The sequence below is a fragment of the Hyla sarda genome, chromosome 3, assembly GCF_029499605.1.
Source record: "Hyla sarda isolate aHylSar1 chromosome 3, aHylSar1.hap1, whole genome shotgun sequence".
In the NCBI taxonomy this organism is placed as follows: domain Eukaryota; kingdom Metazoa; phylum Chordata; class Amphibia; order Anura; family Hylidae; genus Hyla; species Hyla sarda.
Window position 1 is genome coordinate 147,869,430 of NC_079191.1, and position 26,873 is coordinate 147,896,302.

General features: G+C 44.7%; 1 protein-coding gene across 1 annotated transcript in view; it reads left to right on the forward strand.

Moving 5' to 3' along the window:
• The window catches only part of NAALADL2 (N-acetylated alpha-linked acidic dipeptidase like 2), an 801,196-nt gene that overhangs the window by 417,011 nt on the left and 357,312 nt on the right, over nucleotides 1–26,873 (forward strand). The window contains exon 8 of the mRNA XM_056565215.1: nucleotides 18,336–18,541. Coding sequence (XP_056421190.1) covers nucleotides 18,336–18,541 — 206 coding nt within the window. The remainder of the gene's footprint in view (nucleotides 1–18,335; nucleotides 18,542–26,873) is intronic.

Below are 26,873 nucleotides of genomic sequence, written 5' to 3' on the forward strand. Positions count from 1 at the left end.
GAGGCCAGGACTTGGGATCAGCATTTTTCTTGGTTAAAGCCACGATAGGAGCCACAATGGTAGAAAAATGTGGAATAAATTGCCTGTAATAATTGGCGAACCCCAAAAAGCGTTGGATAGCACGGAGTCCGGAGGGGCGTGGCCAATTTAAGACGGCAGAGAGTTTGTCTGGATCCATCTGTAGTCCCTGGCCAGAGACCAAATATCCTAGAAAAGGAAGAGATTGGCATTCAAACAGACATTTCTCAATTTTGGCATAGAGTTGGTTGTCACGAAGTCTCTGAAGAACCATACGGACATGCTGGCGGTGTTCTTCTAGATTGGCAGAAAAAATTAGGATATCGTCCAGATATACCACAACACAGGAGTATAATAGATCACGAAAAATTTCATTGACAAAGTCTTGGAAGACGGCAGGGGCATTGCACAGTCCAAAGGGCATGACCAGATACTCAAAGTGTCCATCTCTGGTGTTAAAAGCCGTTTTCCACTCGTCCCCCTCTCTGATGCGGATGAGGTTGTAGGCGCCTCTTAAGTCCAATTTAGTGAAGATGTGGGCACCTTGGAGGCGATCAAAGAGTTCAGAGATGAGGGGTAAGGGGTAGCGGTTCTTAACCGTGATTTTATTAAGACCGCGGTAGTCAATGCAAGGACGTAGGGAGCCATCTTTTTTGGAGACAAAGAAAAATCCGGCTCCGGCAGGAGAGGAGGATTTACGGATAAAGCCCTTTTTTAGATTCTCCTGGACGTATTCGGACATGGCAAGAGTCTCTGGGGCAGAGAGAGGATAAATTCTGCCCCGGGGTGGAGTAGTACCCGGGAGGAGGTCGATAGGGCAATCATAAGGCCTGTGAGGAGGTAGAGTCTCAGCTTGTTTTTTGCAGAAAACATCCGCGAAGTCCATATAGGCCTTAGGGAGACCGGATACTGGAGGAACCACAGAGTTACGGCAAGGGTTACTGGGAACCGGTTTTAGACAGTTCTTGGAACAAGAGGACCCCCAACTCTTGATCTCCCCAGTGGACCAATCCAGGGTTGGGGAATGAAGTTGAAGCCAGGGAAGTCCAAGGAGAATCTCCGAGGTGCAATTGGGGAGGACCAAAAGTTCAATCCTCTCATGATGAGATCCGATGCTCATAAGAAGGGGCTCCGTGCGGAAACGTATGGTACAGTCCAATCTTTCATTATTTACACAATTGATGTAGAGGGGTCTGGCGAGACTGGTCACTGGGATGTTGAACCTGTTGACGAGAGAGGCCAAAATAAAATTTCCTGCAGAACCAGAGTCCAAGAAGGCCACTGTAGAGAAGGAGAAGGCAGAAGCAGACATCCGCACCGGCACAGTAAGACGTGGAGAAGCAGAGTAGACATCAAGGACTGTCTCACCTTTGTGCGGAGTCAGCGTACGTCTTTCCAGGCGGGGAGGACGGATAGGACAATCCCTCAGGAAGTGTTCGGTACTAGCACAGTACAGGCAGAGGTTCTCCATACGGCGTCGTGTCCTCTCTTGAGGTGTCAGGCGAGACCGGTCGACCTGCATAGCCTCCACGGCGGGAGGCACAGGAACAGATTGCAGGGGACCAGAGGAGAGAGGGGCCGAGGAGACGAAACGCCTCGTGCGAACAGAGTCCATATCTTGGCGGAGTTCCTGACGCCTTTCAGAAAAACGCATGTCAATGCGAGTGGCTAGGTGAATAAGTTCATGTAGATTAGCAGGAATTTCTCGTGCGGCCAGAACATCTTTAATGTTGCTGGATAGGCCTTTTTTGAAGGTCGCGCAGAGGGCCTCATTATTCCAGGACAATTCTGAAGCAAGTGTACGGAATTGTACGGCATACTCGCCAACGGAAGAATTACCCTGGACCAGGTTCAACAGGGCAGTCTCAGCAGAAGAGGCTCGGGCAGGTTCCTCAAAGACACTTCGGATTTCCGAGAAGAAGGAGTGTACAGAGGCAGTGACGGGGTCATTGCGGTCCCAGAGCGGTGTGGCCCATGACAGGGCTTTTCCGGACAGAAGACTGACTACGAAAGCCACCTTAGACCTTTCAGTGGGAAACAGGTCCGACATCATCTCCAGATGCAGGGAACATTGGGAAAGGAAGCCACGGCAAAACTTAGAGTCCCCATCAAATTTATCCGGCAAGGATAAGCGTATCCCAGGAGCGGCCACTCGCTGCGGAGGAGGTGCAGGAGCTGGCGGAGGAGATGACTGCTGAAGCTGTGGTAGCAACTGTTGTAGCATAACGGTCAGTTGAGACAGCTGTTGGCCTTGTTGCGCAATCTGTTGTGACTGCTGGGCGACCACCGTGGTGAGGTCAGCGACAACTGGCAGAGGAACTTCAGCGGGATCCATGGCCGGATCTACTGTCACGATGCCGGCTGGCAGGTAGTGGACCCTCTGTGCCAGAGAGGGATTGGCGTGGACCGTGCTAGTGGACCGGTTCTAAGCCACTACTGGTTTTCACCAGAGCCCGCCGCAAAGCGGGATGGTCTTGCTGCGGCGGTAGTGACCAGGTCGTATCCACTAGCAACGGCTCACCTCTCTGGCTGCTGAAGATAGGCGCGGTACAAGGGAGTAGGCAGAAGCAAGGTCGGACGTAGCAGAAGGTCGGGGCAGGCAGCAAGGATCGTAGTCAGGGGCAACGGCAGAAGGTCTGGAAACACTGGCAAGGGACACACAAGGAACGCTTTCACTGGCACTAAGGCAACAAGATCCGGCAAGGGAGTGCAAGGGAAGTGAGGTAATATAGGGAGTGCACAGGTGATAACCCTAATTGGAACCACTGCGCCAATCAGCGGCGCAGTGGCCCTTTAAATCGCAGAGACCCGGCGCGCGCGCGCCCTAGGGAGCGGGGCCGCGCGCGCCGGGACAGAACAGACGGGGAGCGAGTCAGGTAGGGGAGCCGGGGTGCGCATCGCGAGCGGGCGCTACCCGCATCGCGAATCGCATCCCGGCTAGCAGCAGGATCGCAGCGCCCCGGGTCAGAGGACGTGACCGGGGCGCTGCAGCGGAGGAGGTGAAGCGAGCGCTCCGGGGAGGAGCGGGAACCCGGAGCGCTCGGCGTAACATATACCCTTAAAAATAACGAGAAATCCCTCCTGAAAAAAGGCCTAAAATTTGCCCCTACCAACCAGATTAACAAATTTGAGGCATATATAGGCCTTAAGAAATTTATGCGCAATCTAGCTTTGAAAAAATACTTTATAAAAAATCCTCCACTTACAAAAAATATACAGGACACAAATACCTTTTACTCCGACTCCTTTTATGCCTTTCAGAACCTTGTAACACATGACTTACGTAAAACAGTGATAAAAAAGAATAAATTTACACAATCCTACCTCACTGCAAAAGAAAAAACTGCTATAAAAGAACTACAAATTAATAATGGAATAATTATAAGACCGGCCGATAAAGGCGGCAGTATTGTGATCGTGAATTATGAGGACTATCACAATGAGGCACTACCCCTCCTGGGCGATGAAAAAACATATAAAAAATTGCCCAATAATCCCACCATAAAATATGCAAAAGAGTTGGAGAACATAATTATGAAAGGCTTGAATATGGGAATACTTAATAAAAAAGAACAGGAATATATTACCACACTTAACCCTAAGATTCCTGTCTTTTACCACGTACCAAATATTCATAAAACTCTAAAAAATCCCCCGGGGAGACCAATTGTCTCGAGGATAGGATGCCTCACAGCGAACCTTGCATGATACGTGGATCTACAATTGCAGAATTGTGTTTTTTGAAGGATATCACACATATCCTACAGATCCTAAAAGATGTGGAGTGGAAAGAAGGGTACATCATAGGAACGCTTGATGTCACATCTCTTTATACAATAATTGAGCATGAGAAAGGCAGGCAAGCAGCAGAGTTCTTTCTTAATAAAGAGGAAAATATTCCATCCAACCAAGTTACATTTATCGGGGAATGCATTTTATTTATTTTATAAAATAATTATTTTAAATACGAGCAAGATTTTTATGCGCAGAAATGGGGGACGGCGACGGGGGCCAGATTCGCACCCAGTTATTCTAACTTATATGTTGGCCGCTGGGAGGAGGACATCATATACCCCAGCGGCAAATTGGGTGCGGATCTGGTCCTCTGGAAACGATTCATCGACCATATTGTTTTTATTTGGGATGGGGGTGAAGTAGCACTCACAGTTTTTAGAGGATTTAAATAAAAATTATTTTTACTTAGATTTTACGGCCCATTTTAGTTATACACATGTTAACTTCCTGGACTTGAACATACAGATTAAACAAAACGATCACCTCTACATTTATTAAACCTACGGACAGTTACAAATATATACAGAGAGACAGCTGCCATCTCTCTCTCTGGCTGGATAATATTCCAAGAAGCCGGTTCTTGAGATTAAAATGTAACTGTACCAATACAGAGGACTTTAAGAAGGAAGTGTTACGCCGAGCGCTCCGGGTCCCTGCTCCTCCCCGGAGCGCTCACGGCGTTCTCCTCTCTGCAGCGCCCTGGTCAGACCCGCTGACCGGGAGCGCTGCACTGATACTGACGTCGGGGATGCGATTCGCATAGCGGGACGCGCCCGCTCGCGAATCGCATCCCAAGCCACTTACCTGTCCCGGTCCCCCGCTGTCACGTTCTGGCGTGCGCGGCTCCGCTTTCTAGGGGGCGCGCGCGCCAGCTCTCTAAGATTTAAAGGGCCAGTGCACCAATGATTGGTGCCTGGCCCAATCAGTCTAATTAGCTTCCACCTGCTCCCTGCTCATATAACCTCACTTCCCCTTCCCAGCATTGCCGGATCTTGTTGCCTTGTGCCAGAGAAAACGTTATGTGTATGTCCCATGCCTGTGTTCCAGACCTTCTGCTGTTGCCCCTGACTACGACCCTTGCTGCCTGCCCTGACTTTCTGCTACGTCTGACCTCGCCTCTGTCTTGTCCTTCTGTCCCACGCCTTCTCAGCAGTCAGCGAGGTTGAGCCGTTGCCGGTGGATACGACCTGGTTGCTACCTCCGCAGCAAGACCATCCCGCTTTGCGGCGGGCTCTGGTGAATACCAGTAGCAACCTAGAACCGGTCCACCGACATGGTCCACGCCAATCCCTCGCTGACACAGAGGATCCACATCCAGCCTGCCGAATCATAACAGGAAGCAGACGCTCTATGTGAGAAGTTCATTAGTAAAGGATATGATAAAAACATCCTTATTAAAACAAGCAATGAAGTGGAAGCTATAAATAGAGAAACCTTACTAATTAATAAAAAGGATAAAAAAACATATGGGGTAGAGCCCCTCAAAACAGAGATGCAGGAACAATTTTGGATACCACTTATCACCACCTACTCTAAGCATAGTCACATCTGGAGGAAAATTATACAAAGACATTGAGGACTATTGCGAGAAGATAAAATAGTGGGGGAATTCCTCCCCAAAAAAACCTTTCTTGTTTTTAAAAAAGCACGGAATTTGGGCACTTTAGTGGCACCCACAATAAAAACTAAATCTAATAATGGAGATAAAAGTCCCAATGGAAATGAAAATAATTTATTAAAACCCAAAGCCGTTTTTTTTCCCATGCCGAACTTGTAAACCTTGTAAAAGTTCCATAAACAACAAGCCGGTTTTCCACCTACCGGTAACATCGGGAGAAACAAAATACAAGATTAACACCCATATGCACTGTAAATCTAAAGGCATCATTTATGGAATTAAATGTCCGTGCCAAAAAACTATGTCGGCAGGACAAAACGACTCTTAAATAAACGTATAGGTGAACATATATATAATGTGGAGAGGGGTTTTGAAGGGCACCCCCTATCTAAACATTATAAAGACAAGCATGGATCAATGTTTTCAGGATCCATGTTCTTCGCAATAGAAAAAGTTACCCCAAATTGGAGAGGAGGGGCTACATTGCACAGATGTCCCGCACTGAGGGGAAATGGATTTTTGAGTTAAATACTGTTGCCCCCCCATGGCTTGAATATGGATTTTGAGTTATTTGGATTCCTCCGATAAGCTGCATTTAAATAATGAATAAATATGATGTCCGTACCTGGAGTGTATATATAGCGGTGAAGGACTGAATGCTGCATCCCTGAGGAAGGAAGCTGTTAAGCTCCCGAAAAGCTTTGGATTGGACTGCAACTGTCCCTCACTGGCACCAGTAGTGACGTCACGCTGTCAGCAATCAAAAAATCTTTGTACACTCAACCCCGGGATAGCGCGGGGTTGAGACGCCGCTGGCCGGGGCTGTTTTTTCCCTGCATGATTTCCGAACAAATACATTGGAGGACATCAATTACATCTTTGCAAACTGTAACAACTGAGACCGATACCTAAGGATACTTCTGCAACATCATCCGATACTTCCACGATACCGCTGAAAATCATGAACCATCGCTTGCATCGCAGGCTGTGAAAGGTCGCAGGATATCCTGCGGACAGGAAGCAACTAATTAGAATCTACTGTTGTGGTTGATCAGTAGTGTACTAGTGTGCACAAGGAATTTCATCTTACTTTACTATAAGTCCCATATAGCGCTTATCCTATATATTTTCTATCAAAAATAGATTATTACTTTATTTGGAACCGTGCCTCATTTGGATTAAATATTCAGTGATGGTTTCTTTTCATAGGTCTAAGTTTAATATGTCTCATTTTAATTATAGTTGCTTTTTGTTTACTTGTAAGCTGCTAAAAACAAACTAAAGAGTCTAAAATGTGCATGCATTTTTCTTGTTGCAGCTTGTAATTAACTGGTGAAAAAGAAAGAAGAAAAGCTAAATTAAGCAATGAAGGTTAAAAACAAAACTTTTTTTTATTTTATCTTGGTGAACTTCACTTTAAAATAGTTGTAGTAATGGGGTAATTAATTAAGAAGCCAAATGTTAGAGTGGAGAGACATAACAGTAAACACATGTCAGAAGCTTTACTGCAAAGACTTAATATAAAAAAGGCAGAATTCTATCAAGCTTGTTTATTACTATTGAGCTATTGTGAATCTGCAGTGGTGTTATCCTTCGATTAGTATTTACCTGGAGTAAAAACCTTCTGCTATGTGGCTGCTAGTATCTATTTGAATTGATGATATTAACATTATAAAAAAGGTTGAATTTATACATTGAGCTTTATACTTTGAGGTATATGACAGGAAGATTTTGGGATATAAGCACACGGTGGTATGTTGCCAATAGGCAATACACTATACAGTTCAGTATGGTATTTTTTTTTCATCACATCATTCTATACTAATTTATTCTATACAGTCAAAAAAGGAATGCAAGCATACATACTTTATAGCTTTTTAGCATGTAGCATTTAAATAGGACTTAAAGGGTCTATTCGCTGCATGTAAAAAAATTAAGAAAAAAGTCCACACTTACTGGTTAAAGGTTACTGATAAAAGGGAAGATTGGGCTCCTATTCCCATTATGATGTAGATCAGTCACAATGTTATATAGGGAGAGGTTGTACACAGATAAGCATATACATGGTGCCAGTAACATGACAACTTGTAGTCCACCATGATGGCAAGGTCCTTGCTCAAAAAGCTGGATGGGGGAGGGCATGTCTTCATGTAAAGTGGCATGGGCCATTCACCAAATTTAACACATGCTTACTAGCAAGCTTAAAGGAGTACTTCAGTGGCCAATGTGTTTTTTCAGTGTCTACTTACCTTGCAGGCGAGTTTTCTTGTTATCTCTGGTCTTGTGCTTGCTCTTTATTTGTCTTTCTTTTCCTTTCTTTGCAAAAGTGTGTCCATGTAGTGTAACATTTATTTCTGTTTTGCCTTTGTTTTAGAAGCTACAGTTCCCAGCATGCCTCGTTGCTTGTCTCCCCTTTCAGTGCCCTGCCCAACTTGTTTTGCATTTTGGCACAGCCCTGTTTGCAGCCGGCTTTTCTTTTTCTCCCTTTAGCACGCCCTTTCCCCGTCCCCTGCTCATTAGTATACTTTGCCTATTTTTTTTTTCTATCTGGTCTGGATGTGTGCTTAGCATTGGTTGCGAGGTAAGCACATTGTCAGCCCAATCTTCTGGGTCCGTTACACGTGACCAGGATGTTGGCCAGTCAGCGTATGTTACCATGCTTGGCTGTGACCTATCAGATTTGTCCTTGCTGTCTCTCTGTGTTTACACAAGATGACAGCGGGAGGATGGATGTCTCCTCCCACTGTCAGCAAGCCCTGCTCCTGCAGCTCACAGTGCACTGAATACCCTGTATTAGCGCTGCGGCTGACATGTAAACCCCTTCCCTGCCATGAGGATTGTGCGCCCGCAGGGGGGGAATCAGGGAAGTTGGCTATCATGATTCCCCCCACAAGCGCACGGTCCCCATGGTGGGGGAATTAGTGACATGTCAGGCGCAGCACTATCATGATTCCCCCTGCGGGTACACTGTCAGCTTCTCACCCCGCAGTCCCCACATCAGAGAATGAATGAATTATCATCAGCATCAGGGAACTAATCATACGTGAGCCATGGGCGCTGCTTTGCTTCTCCCCCCGCCCCCCAAAACTGATGTCCCCGCATCTGGGAAAAGTTTAACTGTGAGCCGAGCCACAGCACTACACATTTTCCCCATGTCAGGGAATGAATGATTTGTGAGCCAAGGGCGCAGGGCTTCTGTTCCCCGATCACCTCCCCCTGCGAGCACTGAAAGCCAGTGATCCATAGAGAGTTCCAGAGAGCTTCTGCTCTGCAGCGCCCGTGGCTTACACTGGCTTTCTGCTCTGTAGCACCCGCGGCTCACTGTCTTTCAGTGCTTGCAGGGGGAGGTTACAGCTTCTGTTCTCCAATCCCCAAATGGGGATCGGGGAACAGAAGCACCGCGCCCGCGGCTTACAAATCATTCATTCCCAGACATGGGGAGAATGTGCAGTGATGCGGCTCACAGTTAACCCTTTCCTCGATGCGGGGACATCACTTTGGGGGGGGGGGAGAAGCAAAGCAGAGCCCGTGGGTCACATATGATTAGTTCCCTGATGTGGGGACATGACGCTGCGGCTGACCATACAGTCCCTGATGTGGCGACTGTGGGGTAAGAAGCTGACAGTGTTCCCGCGGGGGGAATCATCATAGCGCTGCGGCTGACATTTTATTAATTCCCCAGCCATGGGGACCGTGCGCCCGCAGGGGGAATCATGACAGCTGATTCCCCTGATTCCCCTCATGGATGCACGGTCCCCATGGCGGGGTAACATGTCAGCCGCAGCGCTGATACAGGGTATTCAGTACACTGTGAGCCGCGGGCGCAGGGCTGATTGACAGCGGAAGGAGACATCCATCCTCCCACTGTCATCTTGTACTGTGCAAAAAAGGAAGTGAGAGAAAGGAACTCCCAACCAATCAAGGAACTGCAACAATTCACTTAATGTTCATTATTAGGGGGGGAGTAGAAATGGGGCGAAACCCCTGCAGCACAGACGTCTTATCCACAACTGTGCTCAACTCGCTGCAAACATGCTAGATAACCATAAAGCTGTGGTACCAGAGTACCCCTTTAAACTGATATAATTGGAAGGAAGTCCAAAAAAACTTAGCATGGCAAACTAACAAAAGCATACTACTGAACAAGAAAAGCATGGGCACAAAGGAGGTGCACAACAATTAATGTATAGACAATCATTTTATTATAGAAATCACACAAAAATGTAGCCTCACATAATAAAAACATTTCAAATGAGGGGGCACAACCTCCTAGCCACCCTCAGCCACAGAGGAAAAGTCCAGAGCTCTGGAAGCTCCCAACAAGGGACACCTAATAAATCTCAATAATAAAATATATACCACCTCAGATAGCCAGCAATCCCCACAATATTGCACAATACAATTAAATGGTATCAGTAGCAGCTATATGTTAACGTGCACAAAGCAAGCAATATAACAAATAGCAGCTGGATGGTTGTAAACAATTACACTTAAGTAAGCGGGCAAGAGAGGAAGTAGAGATATATCACCCCCACACAAGGTCCCCACGCGTTCCGTCACTAACTAGGGACTTCCTTTGTGCCCGTGCTTTTCTTGTTCAGTATTTTTTATATAAACTAGCGGAATTGGTAGCCCCCGTATGGTCATATTGGGTGGAGCCCACTGCTCTTTGATTAAACTAACAAAAGCATGACACAAAGAGGAAGAAATATGGATTATCAACCAGATAATCATCACACATATATAGAAAGCACATAATAGATTTGTACCCTTTGCTCAACTATATTTTTTTAGGAAGAGGATGCCAGCCCACCTGTCCCCACACCGCTACTTAAGACAACACCAGCACGAACAACACACACACTACCAGTCCAACCATCAGAATCATACCAGAAATGCCAATTCAGTTATCAATCCAATTTTTAGTCCATACAAAACTTCACAATATGCACCACCCCCAAAACTACGCTGCTCAAATAAATTAAGGGAACACTAAGATAACACATCCTAGATCTGAATGAATGAACTAATCATAGGAAATATTTTGTTTTTACATAGTTGAATGTGCTGACAACAAAAGCACACAAAAATGATCAATAGAATAAAAATGTATCAACCCATGGAGGTCTGGATATGGAGTCACACTCAAAATCAAAGTAGAAAACCACACTACAGGCTGATCCAACTTTGATGTAATGTCCTTAAAGCAAGTCAAAATGAGGCTCAGTAGTGTGTGTAGCCTCCACGTGCCCGTATGACCTCTCTACAACGCCTGGGCATGTTCCTGATGAGGTGGCGGATGGTCTCCTGAGGGATGCCCTCCCAGACCTGGACAAAAGCATCCGCCAACTCCTGGGCAGTCTGTGGTGCAACATGGCATTGGTGGATGGAGCGAGACATTATGTCCCAGATGTGCTCAATCGTATTCAGGTCTGGGGAATGGGCGGTCCAGTCCATAGCATCAATGCCTTCCTCTTGCAGGAACTGCTGACACACTCCAGCCACATGAGGTATATATGTCTTGTATTAGGAGGAACCCAGGGCCAACCGCACCAGCATATGGTATTCACAAGGGGTCTGAGGATCTCATCTCGGTACCTAATGGCAGTCAGGCTACCTCTGGCAAGCACATGGAGGGCTGTGCGGCCCCCCAAAGAAATGCCACCCCACACCATTACTGACCCACCGCCAAACAGGTCATGCTGGAGGATGTTGCAGGCAGCGGAACGTTCTCCACAGCATCTCCAGACTCTGTCACGTCTGTCACATGTGCTCAGTGTGAACCTGCTTTCATCTGTGAAGAGCACAGGGTGCCAGTGGTGAATTTGCCAATCTTGGTGTTCTCTGGCAAATGCCAAACATCCTGCATGTTGTTGGGCTGTAAGCACATCCCCCACTTGTGGTCGTCGGGTCACCCTCATGGAATATGTTTCTGAATGGACACATGCACATTTGTGGCCTGCTGAAGGTAATTTTGCAGGGCTATGGCAGTGCTCCTCCTGCTCCTCCTTGCACAAAGGCAGATGTAGCGGTCCTGCTGCTGGGTTGTTGCCCTCCTACAGCCTCCTCCACGTCTCCTGATGTACTGGCCTGTCTCCTGGTAGTGCCTCCATGCTCTTGACACTACGTTGACAGACACAGCAAATCTTCTTGCCACAGCTTGTATTGATGTGCCATCCTGGATGAGCTGCACTGCCTGAGCCACTTGTGTGGGTTGTAGACTCCGTCTCATGCTACCACTTAAGTGAAAGCACCACAAGCATTCAAAGGTGACCAAAAGATCAGTCAGGAAGCATAGGAACTGAGAAGTTGTCTGTGATCACCACCTGCAAAACCACTCCTTTATTGGGGGTGTCTTGCTAATTGCCTATAATTTCCACCTGTTGTCTGTTCCATTTGCACAACAGCATGTGAAATTGATTGTCAATAAGTGTTGCTTCCTGAGTGGACAGTGTGATTTCACAGAAGTGGGATTGACTTAGAGTTACATTGTGCTGTTTAAGTGTTCCCTTTATTTTTTTGAGCAGTGTATTACTGGCCCCCAAGACTCACTTTCTTAAACAAGAGCAGAGAGAACACTTGATTCCATTGGAAACACAGCATTTACAGTACTTTCATATCCGGAGTCAACCCCCCAAGTCTAACTCAACCCCCCTCAAAAAATAGAAAAAAAATTCCACCAGTAAAGGCATAGACATTTTAGCCTCTATCCCCACTGTGATCTCCGTGCAGCACCCAGCATTCTCTGCCGGGCTGCTGCTCCAGTCTTGGAAACTTCTGTGTTTCCGGGACTGAAGACGTGACTTCATGCCACGCCCCCTCCATTCATTTCTACAGGTTCATTGCAGGTTCACTTTAAATTGTTGCTGGGCAGTATATATACGACAAAAACCTTTTGTTCAGCATCAGCTGTGCTTCAGGCTCTGTAGTCGGGACTCGGCTAAGTCTCTGAGACTTTCCTGTGCATTCCTGTGCGGTCCAAGCGCCGGAAGATTCTGCCAGTGCACGCACTGTACGGAATGTGTGCTTAGAGATTCTACATGTAGACATTCTGTCAGGAAATCACTATTCAGCAGCATTGTGTTGTGGAATTGAAAAGGGGGAGATTCATGACAACATATGTAGAGGAGTGGTGCAATGACCAGAGCAACCAGATTCCTTTTTTAATTTTTCGCAGGGCTCAACAAAATTGTAAAAAATTTAAGAAGGAATCAAAATGGTTGCCATGGGAAACTGCACCATGCTTCCACTAGAAATGTTTTCAGAATTCTCTGGAGACTAAATTTCATCATGTCCATAGATAAATTAACCCCCTAAGGACCAGAGCGTTTTTTGAACATCTGACCACTGTAATAACTCGGGGATGCTTTTACCTTTCAATCTGATTCTGTGATTGTTTTTTCATGACATATTCTACTTTATGTAAGTGGTAAAATTTTGTCGACACTTGCATCATTTCTTGGTGAAAAATTCCAAAATGTTATGAAAAAATTGAAAATTTTGCATTTTTCTAACTTTGGAGCTCTCTGCTTGTAAGGAAAATACACATTTCAAATGAATTATATTTTGATTCACAAATACAATATGTCTACTTTATGTTTGCATCATGAAGTTGCCATATTTTTACTTTCGGAAGACATCAGAGGGCTTCAAAGTTCAGCAGCAATTTTCAAATTTTTCACATAATTTTCAAAATCGGAATTTTTCAGGGACCAGTTCAGGTTTGAAGTGGATTTGAAGGGCCTTCATAATAGAAATACTCCATAAAAGACCCCATTATAAAAACTGTACCCCTCAATGTATACAAAATGACATTTAGTAAGCTTGTTAACCCTTTAGGTGTTTCATAGGAATAGCAGCAAAGTTAAGGCGAAAATTCAAAATCTTCATTTTTTTGCACTCGCATGTTCTTGTAGACCCAGTTTTTATATTTTTACAAGGGGTAAAAGGATAAAAATCCTCTCAAAATTTTTAGCCCAATTTTTCTTGAGTAAGGAAATTCCTCATGTGTATTTCAAGTGTTCAGCGGGCGCAGTAGAGGGCTCAGAAGGGAAGGAGCGACAATGACATTTTGGAGAGTGAGTTTTTCTGAAATGGTTTTTGGGGGGCATGTCACATTTAGGAAGCCCCTATGGTGCCAGAACAGCAGAAAACCCCCACATGGCATTCCATTTTGGAAACTACACCTCTCAAGGCACGAAACAAGGGGTCCAGTGAACCTTAACACCCCACAGGTGTTTGACGACTTTTCATTAAAGTCGGATGTGTAAATGAAAAAAAAAAAATTCAGCTAAAGTGCAGTTTTTTCCCTCAAATTTACCATTTTTACAAAGGGTAATGGGAGAAAATGCCCCTCAAAATTTGTAACCCCATCTCTTCTAAGTATGGAAACACATAAAATGCTAAAATAGGATAGGGGGTAAGATGTCTGATCATGGGGGTCCCGCCGCCGGTGACCCCAGCGATCTTGGCTGCAGAACCCTGCTGCCATCACTGCGCAGAGCAAACTCGCTCTGTGCGTAATGACGGGTGATACAGGGACGGGAGCATCATGATGTCATGGCTCCGCCCCCTTGTAATGTTACAGCCCACCCCTCAATGCAAGTTTATAAGAGGGAGCGTGGCGCCCATCAAGACCCCTCCCATAGACTTTTATTGAGGGGGCGGGCCATGACATCACAAGGTGCGGAGCTGTGATGTCACAATGCTCTGGCCCCTTGTTACGCACAGAGCGAGTTTACTCTGTGCAGTGATGACAGCGGGGTGCCGCAGCCAAAGGATAGGAATAAGATTTTTGATTGCGGGGGCCCCGCCGCTCGGGCCCCCCGCGATCAGACATCTTATCCCTATCCTTTGTATAGGGGATAATATGTCAAGGGGTGGAATACCCCTTTAAAGGGGTACTCCACCCCTAGACATCTTATCCCCTATCCAAAGGATAGGGGATGAGATGTCTGATCACACGGTTCCCGACGTTGGGGACCCCCGCAATTTAGCATGCGGCACCCACCAGTTTCTTGTCCGGAATTGCTGGAGGGTCTGGAATTGCTGGACCACGGGAACGGAAGTCCGTGACGTCACGACTCCGCCCCAGTGTGATGTCATGCCCCGTCCCCTCAATGCAAGTCTATGGGAGGGCCTCCCATAGACTTGCATTAAGGGGACGGGCGTGAAGTCACACGGGGGCATGATGTCACAAACATCTGTTCCCATGGACGGGACCCAAACCCTCCAGCGCTTCAGGACAAGAAACAGGTGGGTGCTGCATGCTATATTGCGGGGGTCCCCAGCGGCGGGACCCCCGCGATCAGACATCATATCCCCTATCATTTGGATAGGGGATAAGATGTCCAGGGGTGGAGTACCCCTTTAAGGACACAGCCAATTTTATTTTTGCATTTTCGTTTTTTCCTCCTCGCCTTCAAAAATCCATAACTCTTTAAATTTCCATTCACAGACCCATATGAGGGCTTGATTTTTGCATAACCAGTTGCACTTTGTAATGACATCCTAAATTGTACCCTAAAATGTATGGTAAACCCAACAAATTATTTTTTGTGTAAGGAAATCATAATTTAGTAAATTTGGGGGGTTCACTTTCATGCTGTACACTTTATGGTAAAATATACATGTTTTCTTTATTCTCTGGGTCAATACGATTAAAATGACACCCATGGTTGCATACATTTCTATTATTGTACTGCTTTTAAAAGATCTCAAAGTTTTTTTTTACAAAATCAGTAGGTTTAAAATTGCCCTATTTTGACCCTGTAACTCTCTTATTTTTCTGTTTTCAGGGATGTGTTAGGACTAATTTTTTGTGCCATGATCTGTAGTTTGTCTTAGTACCACTTTTGCGTATATGTGACTTTTTTATCACTTTTATTATTTTTTTTCGCAGTTTGATGTGACAAATAAGCATAAATTTCAGACTTTTTTGTTTTTTTTGCTTTTGCGTTTAAGCCGTTCGCCATAGGGGATCATCAACATTATATTTTTCTAGTTTGGCCATTTACGGACACGACAATACCAAATATGTTTATTATTTATATTTTTTTTACGCTTTTTTGTATTAATATGGGGAAAAGGGGTGATTTGAAACTTTATTGGGGGAGGGGCTTTTTCATTTTTTTTTTAAACTTTTTTTTTATATCTATTTTACACTTTTTATGTCCCCATAGGGGACTATTTATAGCAATCATCAGATTGCTAATACTGTTCAGTGCTATGCATAGGGCATAGCACTGATCTCTATTATCGGTGATCTTCTGCTATGGTCTGCTGGAAGGCAGATCAGTGCAGAAGACCCCAGAATACAGAAAGAGATGGGTGAAGGGACCTCTGTCTGCCATCTTGGCTGATCTGATCCCGCGGGCGATCAGATCAGCCATTTTAAATGCCGCACTGCCACAGATGCCGTGATCTGTATTGATCACGGCATCTGAGGGGTTAATGGCAGACATAACCACGATTGCTGATGTCTGCTATTACCGGCGGGTCCGCGGCTGCCAACAGCCGCTGGGACTCGCAGCAAATGAAGCGAGCACAGCTGCACCTTAAATATATGGTGATGTGCGCTAAGTAGCGCTATACATTTATGGTGCATGTCCTTAGGGGTTTAATAGTTGATAACATTAGAATTATGCTGTTATTTACATCAATTAGGTAAATGAGAAAAATAACATTTGCATTATAATTTGGAACAAGGTGTAGAGCAAACAAAAAATCATTTTTTCCCCAGAAATACTAAACCATTTTTTTCCAGAAACACCAAACCAGTAGTCACAATGCACAAATATGAAGGAAAGTGTGGTGGATTACTGTCAATAGTTTTATTTTTATTTTTTTTTCTGATTAAAACTAATAGAATAGGAAGAATTCTATTATGACCCACACAAAAATGTGTTCACACATAAAAAAATGAATAAAATAGGAATATTAAAAACAATGAAGGGGAAAATTTGTTTGAGATTGAGGAATGAATTTCAAAATCCTTAACCCCTTAAGGACCGGAGGTTTTTCCGTTTTTGCATTTTCGTTTTTTGCTCCTTGCCTTTAAAAAATCATAACTCTTTCAAATTTACACCTAAAAATCCATATGATGGCTTATTTTTTGCGCCACCAATTCTACTTTGTAATGACTTCAGTCATTTTGCCCAAAAATCTATGGTGAAGCAGGAAAAAAAATCATTGTGCGACAAAATTGAAAAAAGAAACGCTGTTTTGTAAATTTTGGGGGCTTCCGTTTCTACGGAGTACATTTTTCGGTAAAAATGACACCTGATATGTATTCTGTAGGTCCATACAATTAAAATGATACCCTACTTATATAGGTTTGATTTTGTCGGACTTCTGGAAAAAATCATAACTACATGCAGGAAAATTAATACGTTTAAAATTGTCATCTTCTGACCCCTATAACTTTTTATTTTTCCGTGTATGGAGCGGTATGAGGGCTCATTTTTTGCGCCGTGATCTGAAGTTTTTAACGGTACCATTTTTGCATTGATAGGACTTATTGATCACTTTTTATTCATTTTTAAATGATATAAAAAGTGACCAAAAATGCACTATTTTGGACTTTGGAATTTTTTTGCGCGCACGCCATTGACCGAGCGGTTTAATTAATGATATATTTTTATAATTCGGACATTTCCGCACGCGGTGATACCACATATGTTTATTTTTATTTTTATTTACACTGCGCTGCCCTGCCTTTTGGAGCTCCGCACGCAGAGTCCGCAAGTTCATTACTCCCTACGCTGTGTGGGGGTTTCCGTGTTCGAGGCCGCCGCCGCTTGCCAAAGTCTATGGGAAGGGAGCATGACGGTGGTCATGCCCCCTTCCCATAGACTTTCAATGAGGGGGCGGGCGTGACATCACGAGGGGGCCGGGTGTGACGTCACGCCCGGCGGCCTCGAACACGGAAGCCCGCACACAGCGTAGGGAGTAATGAACTTCCGGACGCTGTGTGCGGAGCTCCGAAAGGCAGGGCAGCGCACAACTCCTTTAAGAAATATTCTTGCCGTGTAAAAACTCTCAAACACAGCTAAAATATGATTTATGTCCAAAATGTGCCCTGAACACATGGAAACCAATGGGTAGAGATGTAAGTCAGCCCACTTGCAATGGTGTACTTCATATAAAGAACAGATTCCCGCAACAATTGGCCTTATAGGTGGCAGGAATTGATTCTTGTGTACAACAGGTATATGACAGCGTCTAACAGCTCTGCCGTTATGTGCTATTCTGACATTCAGATAGCTATTACAAGGTTTTATTAGTTCTGCTTTGAGATCAATAATAGATGGACACTTTTGTATACTAGATTTATGGCATACAAAATCCTATAATTTATCAATTACTGGTAGCCTAGAATATACAGGATAAAAATGGGATTTTGTGCATCAAACTGAGGTATATAACTATGGGCATTTCCCAACCTTATTGGTTGAAATACTAAAAATAAAAATAAATTGCTAAGTAGGATTTGTTCCTGTAAAGACAAGATCACTATGATCAGCAATAACATCATTAGAATCATAAAAAGTATTTAAAAATGTCTTTAGACAGTAAGGGAACACAGTAAGTTTTCTTCTACCTGGTTCTGGTTTCATTAGTTTGAGATATTAAAGTTCAAGGGCGCTGGTCAAGGTAAAATACCAGTGCCTGAGAAGGCTCCTGAAGTGGCACCAGTCTTTAGATTCCCCTGCTGAACAATTTAGTTCCTCTTTTGGCATAGTGGCTTTGTCTGGTTTACATGAATAAGTAGAAATACATATATATATTTCAGTTTATTGACTTTTACTATTGTAGTCAATTAATATTTAAGTCAAAGTGTTGTTTAATGGACAAAAGGTCCAGTTTTGGAGTTTCAATATTAATTTACTTGCATTTTTCTCAGACAGGTACATCATACTTGGCAGTACTCATGCTGATGTGTATGGAAGGAATACTTCGGAGTGGATCAGTGGTGCAGCTTCAATGACTTCCATTATCAGCTCTATAATGTTAAAGGTGAAAAATGGATGGCGACCCCCCAGAACAATCATTTTCTGCTCATGGGCAGCAAATCCATTTGGAAGCTTTGGTTCTTATAAATGGGGAAAGGTAAACTAGAAAATAATAAGAAAGTGCAATTACTGTGATCTGGAAAGGAAAAAACATGCTGGCTCCAAGTCAAGGGGTCTAGAATGAAATGACTATATGTTGCTTGACAAACAACAAAGCAAAATAAAAAATTTAAAGAAAAAATATTTCCTTTTGGGAAAAAAAATCTCATTAAAAACTATCTTTCCTTTTGGAAAGTTCTAATATACTAAGATATTCATAAGCAAAATCCTCAATTCAATACGCTGTAACTTTCTTCTTTGATAATATCATCACTAAACTTTATTTCCCATGCTGTCAGTTTGTTAACCAGTGATCAATGTCAACTAATATATTAATATTGTTTTAGACAACACAACAGCAATGAAATCTACAAATTTTAAATCCAATGGGGATACTTGTGAGGCTTGACTCATAGTGACTGGTTGAAGAAAGAGAGAAGAATGTGCGTAATCCAGTTATAATATACATACTAAAACATGCTTGGCTACTAGAAAAAGATGTTAACTCCAAAGGGGCTAAAGCTGATATAAGGAAGCATATCTCCTTCATATGAGATACTGTGGTGTCCCTGTACCGTATTGCATACAGTACCTTGTATGGTGGTCCCCAAAGTCAGAGTTACTATGTTCAGGTAGGGTCCTCCAGGTGGGACAGCCCCTAGACACCTCCTCCTTCTCTAATTTTATAGTGTTTATGGGTCTATATTTAATAATGTATATTAATATAATTACCTTTATAGCATCGCAGGACTTTCGGTCATGTGACTATGTTAATTCCTTTGGGTTATGCTTTAGGACCTTTCAGAGGTCACATGGTGTGGTCACATGTCGGACCATGAGAGGTGAGATCTGCGTAACTTGCAAAGACAACCCTAGGCCTGAAGCCTGCCGGCCTCAGCCTGAATTAAACCGTGAGTCCTAAACTAAATCCCTGCTAAAGCTAGCGTGACTACTGGACTGAAACTAAATCCCCTAAATCCAGTGTAACAACACATATCTGTCACTGGACTCTAAAACGCTCAAGGTCCCAACCACTGTCAATATCTAAGAGACTTTGGTTGTAAAGAGACTGTTCCTGTTATAAAGCCTGCATAAAATCTTCAGTAAAAGTTCCAATAGTTTTCAGCAAACTCTCTGGTTGTGGACATTCACTTATTTAATATCTCCCTATTGCTCTCGGGACAGGTGGCGGTAGGACAAGCATGCAGAGAATAGCCCTCACCCTGGCATCACAAATAGAAAGGGTTAACCAGACACCCTTTAGTTACCGCACAGCTACACCCCATATACCCTACAACCCCAGGCTACCACAATACTATAGTAAGGAAAGGTGTAGTGCATATATGAGTGAGCATACATTTAAAAGATTTTTTTAGACATGTAAGGTTTTGAATTAATAACACAGCACACTACTTTGCCTTAGAAGTTCAATACGCCTCTCCCTGGTCTCAGACAAGTCTGTTGCATGCTAAAGTCAAGGATCTCCAAGCGAAAATAAAGAATGATGTTCTTCATACAGACTCTGGCAACATGGAAGGGGGGCAGAAAAAGTATATGGCCTCCCCTTCTGCTTATCCAAATGTGCCCCCTTGTGGCACATACTTACACTCTTAGGCTGCATTCACAGCTAGGATTTTTGGATCTAGCAGCTAGATATGGTGGAAGAATTTCAAAACCGCCTCATTCCATATTACTACTGGATTCAAAGAGTATCTCATTGAAGGAGAAGGGCCTTGGTGAGATACATGACTAAGAATCAAATGGTCACTCTGGCTTGGCTCCAAAAATTCTGTATGTAGATGAGAGAAACTTCCAGAAGATTAACCATCAATGCAGCACTCCACCAATATGGGCCTTATGGCATTGGGGTGGTGGTGGGGGGTGGGGAGACAGAAGAAGCCATTCCTCAGCAATAGAAACATAAAAGCTCATTTGGAAAAAAAATCTCTGTTCTGATGAAACCAATATTGAACTTTTTCGTCTTTATTTTAAGCATCAAGTCTGAAGGAAACCAGGCTCTGTTCATCACCTGCTCAATACCATCTATACAGTGAAGCATGGTGGGGCAGCATCATGCTGTGGGGTTGTTGCTTTTTTTAGTGGCTAGGACAGGAAGACTGGTCAGGGTAAAGGGAAAGCTAATTTTGGCAAAGTACAGAGATGATCTTAAACCTCATCCTGAGTGCTTTAGATCTCAGACTAGGTCAACGGTCCACCTTTCAACAAGGCAATGGTGAGATTTATAAAAACCTGTGCAGAGGAAAAGCAACCAACCAGAATGCTTCTTTCATTTATCAGAGGCCTTTAAAAAAAACTGATTGGTTGGTGTGGGCAACTGCATTTTTTTCCTCTGTACATGTTTTCAGAAATTTCCCCCAATGACCCTAAGCCATTACAACACACATCTCTCCAATAAAACATCTCTGGAGAGACCGGAAAAGGGCTGTCCATTGATGGTCTCCATCCAATCTGATTGAGCTTGAGAGAGTCTGCTGAAAAATTGTAGGGGCTGTATCAACTGCTTGAATCCCATTCTCCATCTGAAGTACACCTCCGCCTATACGAAAGATGAGGGGCTGTATCAAGTGTCTGAATCCCATTCTCCATCTGAAGTACGCCTCTACACGAAAGATGCCAGAAACCAGGGAGACCCTCCGAGCTTATGCTCTAGCCTTACAAAATGCCCTAGAAACTGTCCAGAGACTAGATGGTATAACTCCCAAGCAGGGCAACAAGGTACTAATGGACAGATTTATTGATGGGGCTCACAACAAATGGGACAAAGCCCAGCTTAGAATGTTAGCAGTGCAGAATCCTAGTTTGTCATTTCCTGCTTTTAAGAGGTTGGCCATCCAAGTTGTTGAGACCGGGGCCAAGGCCAAAGAAGTTAGCGCCTCTCCCTCAGAGACACTAGGAACATCTACTAGATCAGTGCCACTATCACCTGCCTCATCAACCCCTGCGGCCTCGGAATTGCAAAGTGTTAGACAGGATATTGATCAGCTTACTAAGGCCGTCAAAGAACTTGCTAGCTGGACCAGTCCGCCTAGCCAGGAAGAACCTCCACCTAGAAAACCTGTCTCCACTCCCTGTCCTGCTAATTCCCATAATTTCCCCTCCAACAGACCTTCAGGAACTCAGAGGACCTTCTGTAGCCATTGTAATAAGACTGGACATTGGAGAACACAATGTTGGGCTTTAAACGGAAATCCCCTGAGGTCGAGGACCGTCCCTCAGGAGAATCGTCACAAGGTCCAGATTCAGCATGTTCCAAGTCAGGACTCTCCCTTTACATCACCCCGTGCCCCTATGTAAATGGTGTTGTAGAAGGGGTACAGTTAGAGGCCCTAATTGATACAGGATCTCAGGTGTCTACCATACCCAAGGATGTCTTTTATAAGTATTGGAGTGCTGATTTGTTATGTGAACCTGACGATGTTGACTTTAAAGTAATGGCAGGGAATGGGAAATCAGTACCCAGACATGGATACTGGGAGCCAACTATTCAAGTGGGAGAGCATATACTCAGGGGACAGGGAGTGATTGTAACCAATGTATTCTATAAGGGGGCGGCAGAGTTTATATTGGGGATGAACATCATGAGACACTGTTTTACTGAAATAGTAGGTTTTTTACATGCCTCTCTCTCCTACATGTCACCTTCAGGCCGGCGGGCTGCACAACACCACTTAAAGATTCTTCAGGTGGAGCAGAAGTTTGTCAACCATCAGGAAAAAGTTTGCCGAATACGGATTCAGGACATCCAGTCAGTAGTCTTACAGCCTCATACAGAGACCATCCTCTGGTGCCGTGCCTTACCTAGAATTAGGTAAAATGATTACCGAGCATTGCTGGAACTGATACAGCTGGAAGATTATCCTTTAGTCAGGGCGGCAAGAAGTCTAGTCACTGTCTCCGATGGGAAAGTCCCAGTCCGTCTAGTGAACCTATCTGACGCTGCCACCATCCTGCCGAAGTATACTCCAGTCGCCCAGTTGTATCTCATCGGGTCGAAAGACATCCTCACTGGGGCACAGGTGGACCGGCAGTGGACAGCTCAGGCAGCCCCGGGGCCTAGCACAAGTCTTTCTTAACAGTGGTGGACCCAGCTTCAAGTGGGGGACAAAAACACCCCAAGAGAACAGGTCAGTGGAGTTGTTGAAATGCCCACACAGTACCAGGAAGCTTTCAGCAAGCACCCCACTGACTTCGGCCAGACTACTATGATCCAACTCCGGATCCTAACCGGCGACAGTCCGCCAATCAAGGGGAGACACCGCTCTGTAGCACCGGACATGTACCAGACCATCAAGAAAATGTTGGCTGAAATGAAGGATGCTAACATCATCCAAGAGTCCCTGGGCCGCTCCTCTGGTCCTTGTTAAGAAGAAGGATGGGACTATCCATTTGTGTGTGGACTATCGAAAGCTGAGTAACGTCATGCATAAAGATGCCTATCCTTTACCCTGAATTGAAGAGTTCTTAACTGCCTTAGGATCAGCCGCATACTTCTCCACGTTGGATTTAACCAGAGGATATTGGCAGGTGCCTATGGCTGCAGAGGACCGGGAAAAGACAGCTTTCGTGACCCCGATGGGGTTGTTTGAATTCAAAAGCATGCCCTTTGGGCTATGCAACGCCCCTGCTACCTTTCAACGTTTGATGGAGCAGTGCCTGGGATATATCAACTTCCAGAGTGTCCTGCTATATCTCAATGACATCATTGTACACTCCAAAACTTTTCAGGAGCATCTTAACCTGACAGAGGTGTTTCAAGTCTTGATCCGACATGGGCTGAAGAATAAACCCTCTAAATGTCATCTGTTGAAACCTCAGGTACACTACCTAGGTCATGTCATCAGCTTGGAAGGAGTTCAACCTCATCCGGGAAAGGTGGACACTGTCAAGGACTGGCCCACCCCGCGCACAGTGAAGGACATCAAGAGCTTCCTGGGATTTGTCGGCTACTACCGCCGCTTTATTCCCCACTTTGCCCAGATTGCCGAACCCCTTACAGCTCTTCTCAGGGGTACCGCGAAGGAAAACTATAATGGAAGACTAGAAAATAAAAACTGAAAATTTGCCCGGACCTTCCAGGATAGTGTAAATAGTTTTATATATATATATATATTATATATATATATATATATATATATATATATATATATATATATATATATGTGTGTGTATATAATGTATATTGTAGAAACTGTATAATAATATATAAAATAGATTACTGCGTCGTGCTTCAATAATAATTCGATTGTTTTTATTAAAATATCATAATATAAAATGCAATATGTCACTCCTCACAGGGCCCATGTGAGAAGAACACATAAAATGTAAAATGTAGGCAATCTTACAATATAAATATAAATAGATCAATCACTGGTATATATATATATGAATATATATATATATATGAATAGCTTAGTATATGCATACAGTTCCTTTATTCTATGTAGCTGAATTCCACAATAGGGTGCTGTTAAAGATAAAGATTATGTGTCCTTTTGGACAAAGCAGTTTGTATCAAATTGTATACTATTTTACCGGTCCTGTATGTAATAGTTGTAGCAGCTCGGGCTGCTCACGCTGGAGGCAGGTAAAGTTGTTCCCGTCCCTGGGTGGATTATCCAAGGAGGTGGCGGACATCAGGAGGCGCTGGATACACTCGGAGGGTAAAATCAACTTTAATCACCCATCATGCAACGCGTTTCACAGATTATCTGCTTCATCAGGCATACTCAGGTGAGTAGAAGCATACTATATATAGGTAGCCCTCCAGGTGAGCCAAGGAGGAAATTAACCCTCAAGGCTCCACTGGAGGCGAACCACCCATATGAACAATTGTTCATATGTGAAATTTTCCCCCTTTTCTGTTTATTCGTATGTGTATCTTTGTATACTGGGTGGTTCCCCTCCAGTGGAGCCTTGAGGGTTAATTCCCTCCTTGGCTCACCTGGAGGGCTAACCACCCAGTTCCCTATATATAGTATGCTTCTACTCACCTGAGTATGCCTGATGAAGCAGATAATCTGTGAAACGCGTTGCATGATGGGTGATTAAAGTTGATTTTACCCTCCGAGTGTGTCCAGCGCCTCCTGATGTCAGCCACCTCCTTGGAGGCTCCTTGTTTTCCTTGTGCATCTTTCCGAAGGTGGACCGGCTGCCGGCATACTTACGCACAAGTTGTTTTCCATTGTTACACTTGGCGAGTGTAACATTCTGGATGAGCATTGTAATTACCTCTGTTCACCCTGGTTTTTAGTGGTAATGCGCTAGGTAGCGCCCTCTCTATTCCTTTGCTGGGTGGATTATGGCACAAAAGCTCCAGGCGGCGGTCCTAGATGGTACTGATGGTGTAGCCTAGCAAAGTCCTGATGGCAGGCGGTGGTGGTCATCACGGGCTGGAGGCGCTGGCAAGCGCTGATGGTTTCAGAAGACCGATAGACCGTTGGCGCTGGCAGGCGCTTATGATGTTATTTTCCTCACCGCTGGACTTAGGTGCTGGCAAGATATGACCAGAGACCGCAACCTGAGTGCATGGAGCTTGCCTCGTGTTATAATGGAAGACTACCTGTCAAGTGGGCCGAAGAGCAAGAAACAGCGTTCTGAGTTTTTAAGCATTTGCTGACCGTACCGCCTATACTGGTGTATCCAGATTATAGTCAACCCTTCCGGCTATATACCGATGCCAGTTTTGAGGGTCTGGGTGCCGACTTGTCTCAAGTCCAGGAGGGCAAAGAGCGGGTGATAGCCTATGCCAGCCAAAATCTGCGAGGAGCAGAGAAGAATGACTCAAATTACAGTTCTTTCAAGTTGGGGCTGCTCACCTTGGATTATCTGGCTGCCTCGCCTTTTACCATCTACACAGACAGCAATTCGTTGGCCCATCTAAATACTGCCAAATTGTGGGCCATTGAACAGCGTTGGGCCTCCAGATTGGCCAACTACAACTTCAGCATCAAGTATAGAAGTAGCAAGTCAAATGTGAATGCAGATGTATTGAAGACGAGTGGGAAAGACGTAGAGATGCCCCCATTTTATCAGAGGTTCATGAGTCAGAGTGTCCTGACTACGCGAGATGATGGTGAACCCAGGTCCGAAAGGGTTCAGAAAGACCTCTACACGTGGAAGACTCTGTAAGAGGAAAGTCGAATCATGGGGGATCTGTTGGACTACCTGTTGATGAAAAAGGTACCAACTCGTCTATGCTGGGCCCAATATGACTACGAGTTGAAAAGGCTGTTGTACAGGAATTCTTTGGATCCAGTCTCTGGTGAGCGACTTCATCAGATTCTGGTTCCCTGAAGAGATGCTGCAATGGTCCTCAATGCCTACCATGATCAGTCGGGACACTTTGGAGTCCACAAGACAGAGTCCACTGTCAAGCAAAGGTTCTATTGGATTGGGATGCGGAGTGATGTCGAGAAATGGTGCCGCGAGTGTGTCATCTGTAAAGTCACCAAGAACCTACGCAAGGATGCAAGAGCACCCCTCCATGCCATCCAAAGTGAAAGGCCTAACCAGCTGGTCGCGTTAGACCATGTCAAGTTGGTTCCTACCCGCTTTGGGTACACTCACGCTCTCACTATCCAAGTAAGTAGTGGTTATGCCTGTCAAAGACCTCACGGCCAAAACAGCTGCCCAGATGTTCTACTCTCATTGGGTACAGACCCTGGGATGTCCGGAGTCGGTTCTCACGGATCAGGAAACAGTCATTGAGGCCCAACTGTCCAAGAATTGTGTCAGTTTTACGATTGCAAGAAGCTTCGGACTACAGCTTACCACCTCCAGGGGAATGGATTGTGTGAGCGCATTATTCAAGTCTTCATCCACCAAATGCAGGGAGCATCAATGTCTCAGCAAGAACAGTGGCCCCAGCTGTTGCCAGAACTGTTGCACCATCCATTGCTCCACTGGGTACACCCCATTCTTCCTGATAATGGGTCGACATGGGCAACTGCCGAAAGACCAAGCATTCGGGCTGCAAGCGCCCTTTAACAAGTCTCCGCAAGTTTCACAAGACTGGGTCTCCGACCATCAGAGAAGAATCCAAGAGGCGAAGGAGATTGTTGGGGAAAAAATGGGCGAGGCCCCGGAAAGAAAGCAAAGAGACTATAACCATCATGCCTCTGCCAAGCCCCTACAATTGGGAGACAAAGTTTGGCTGCGGAAGTTCCCAAGGATGCATGTTGGACTCCCCATTGTCCCGCCATAACACCCTGATCACTACACTTCTGATTCCTTTTTATATCCCACTTAAATCAGTTTAATCTGCCTATGTCATAGGACCCTACTATAAAATAGGATAAGCCAGGCATAAA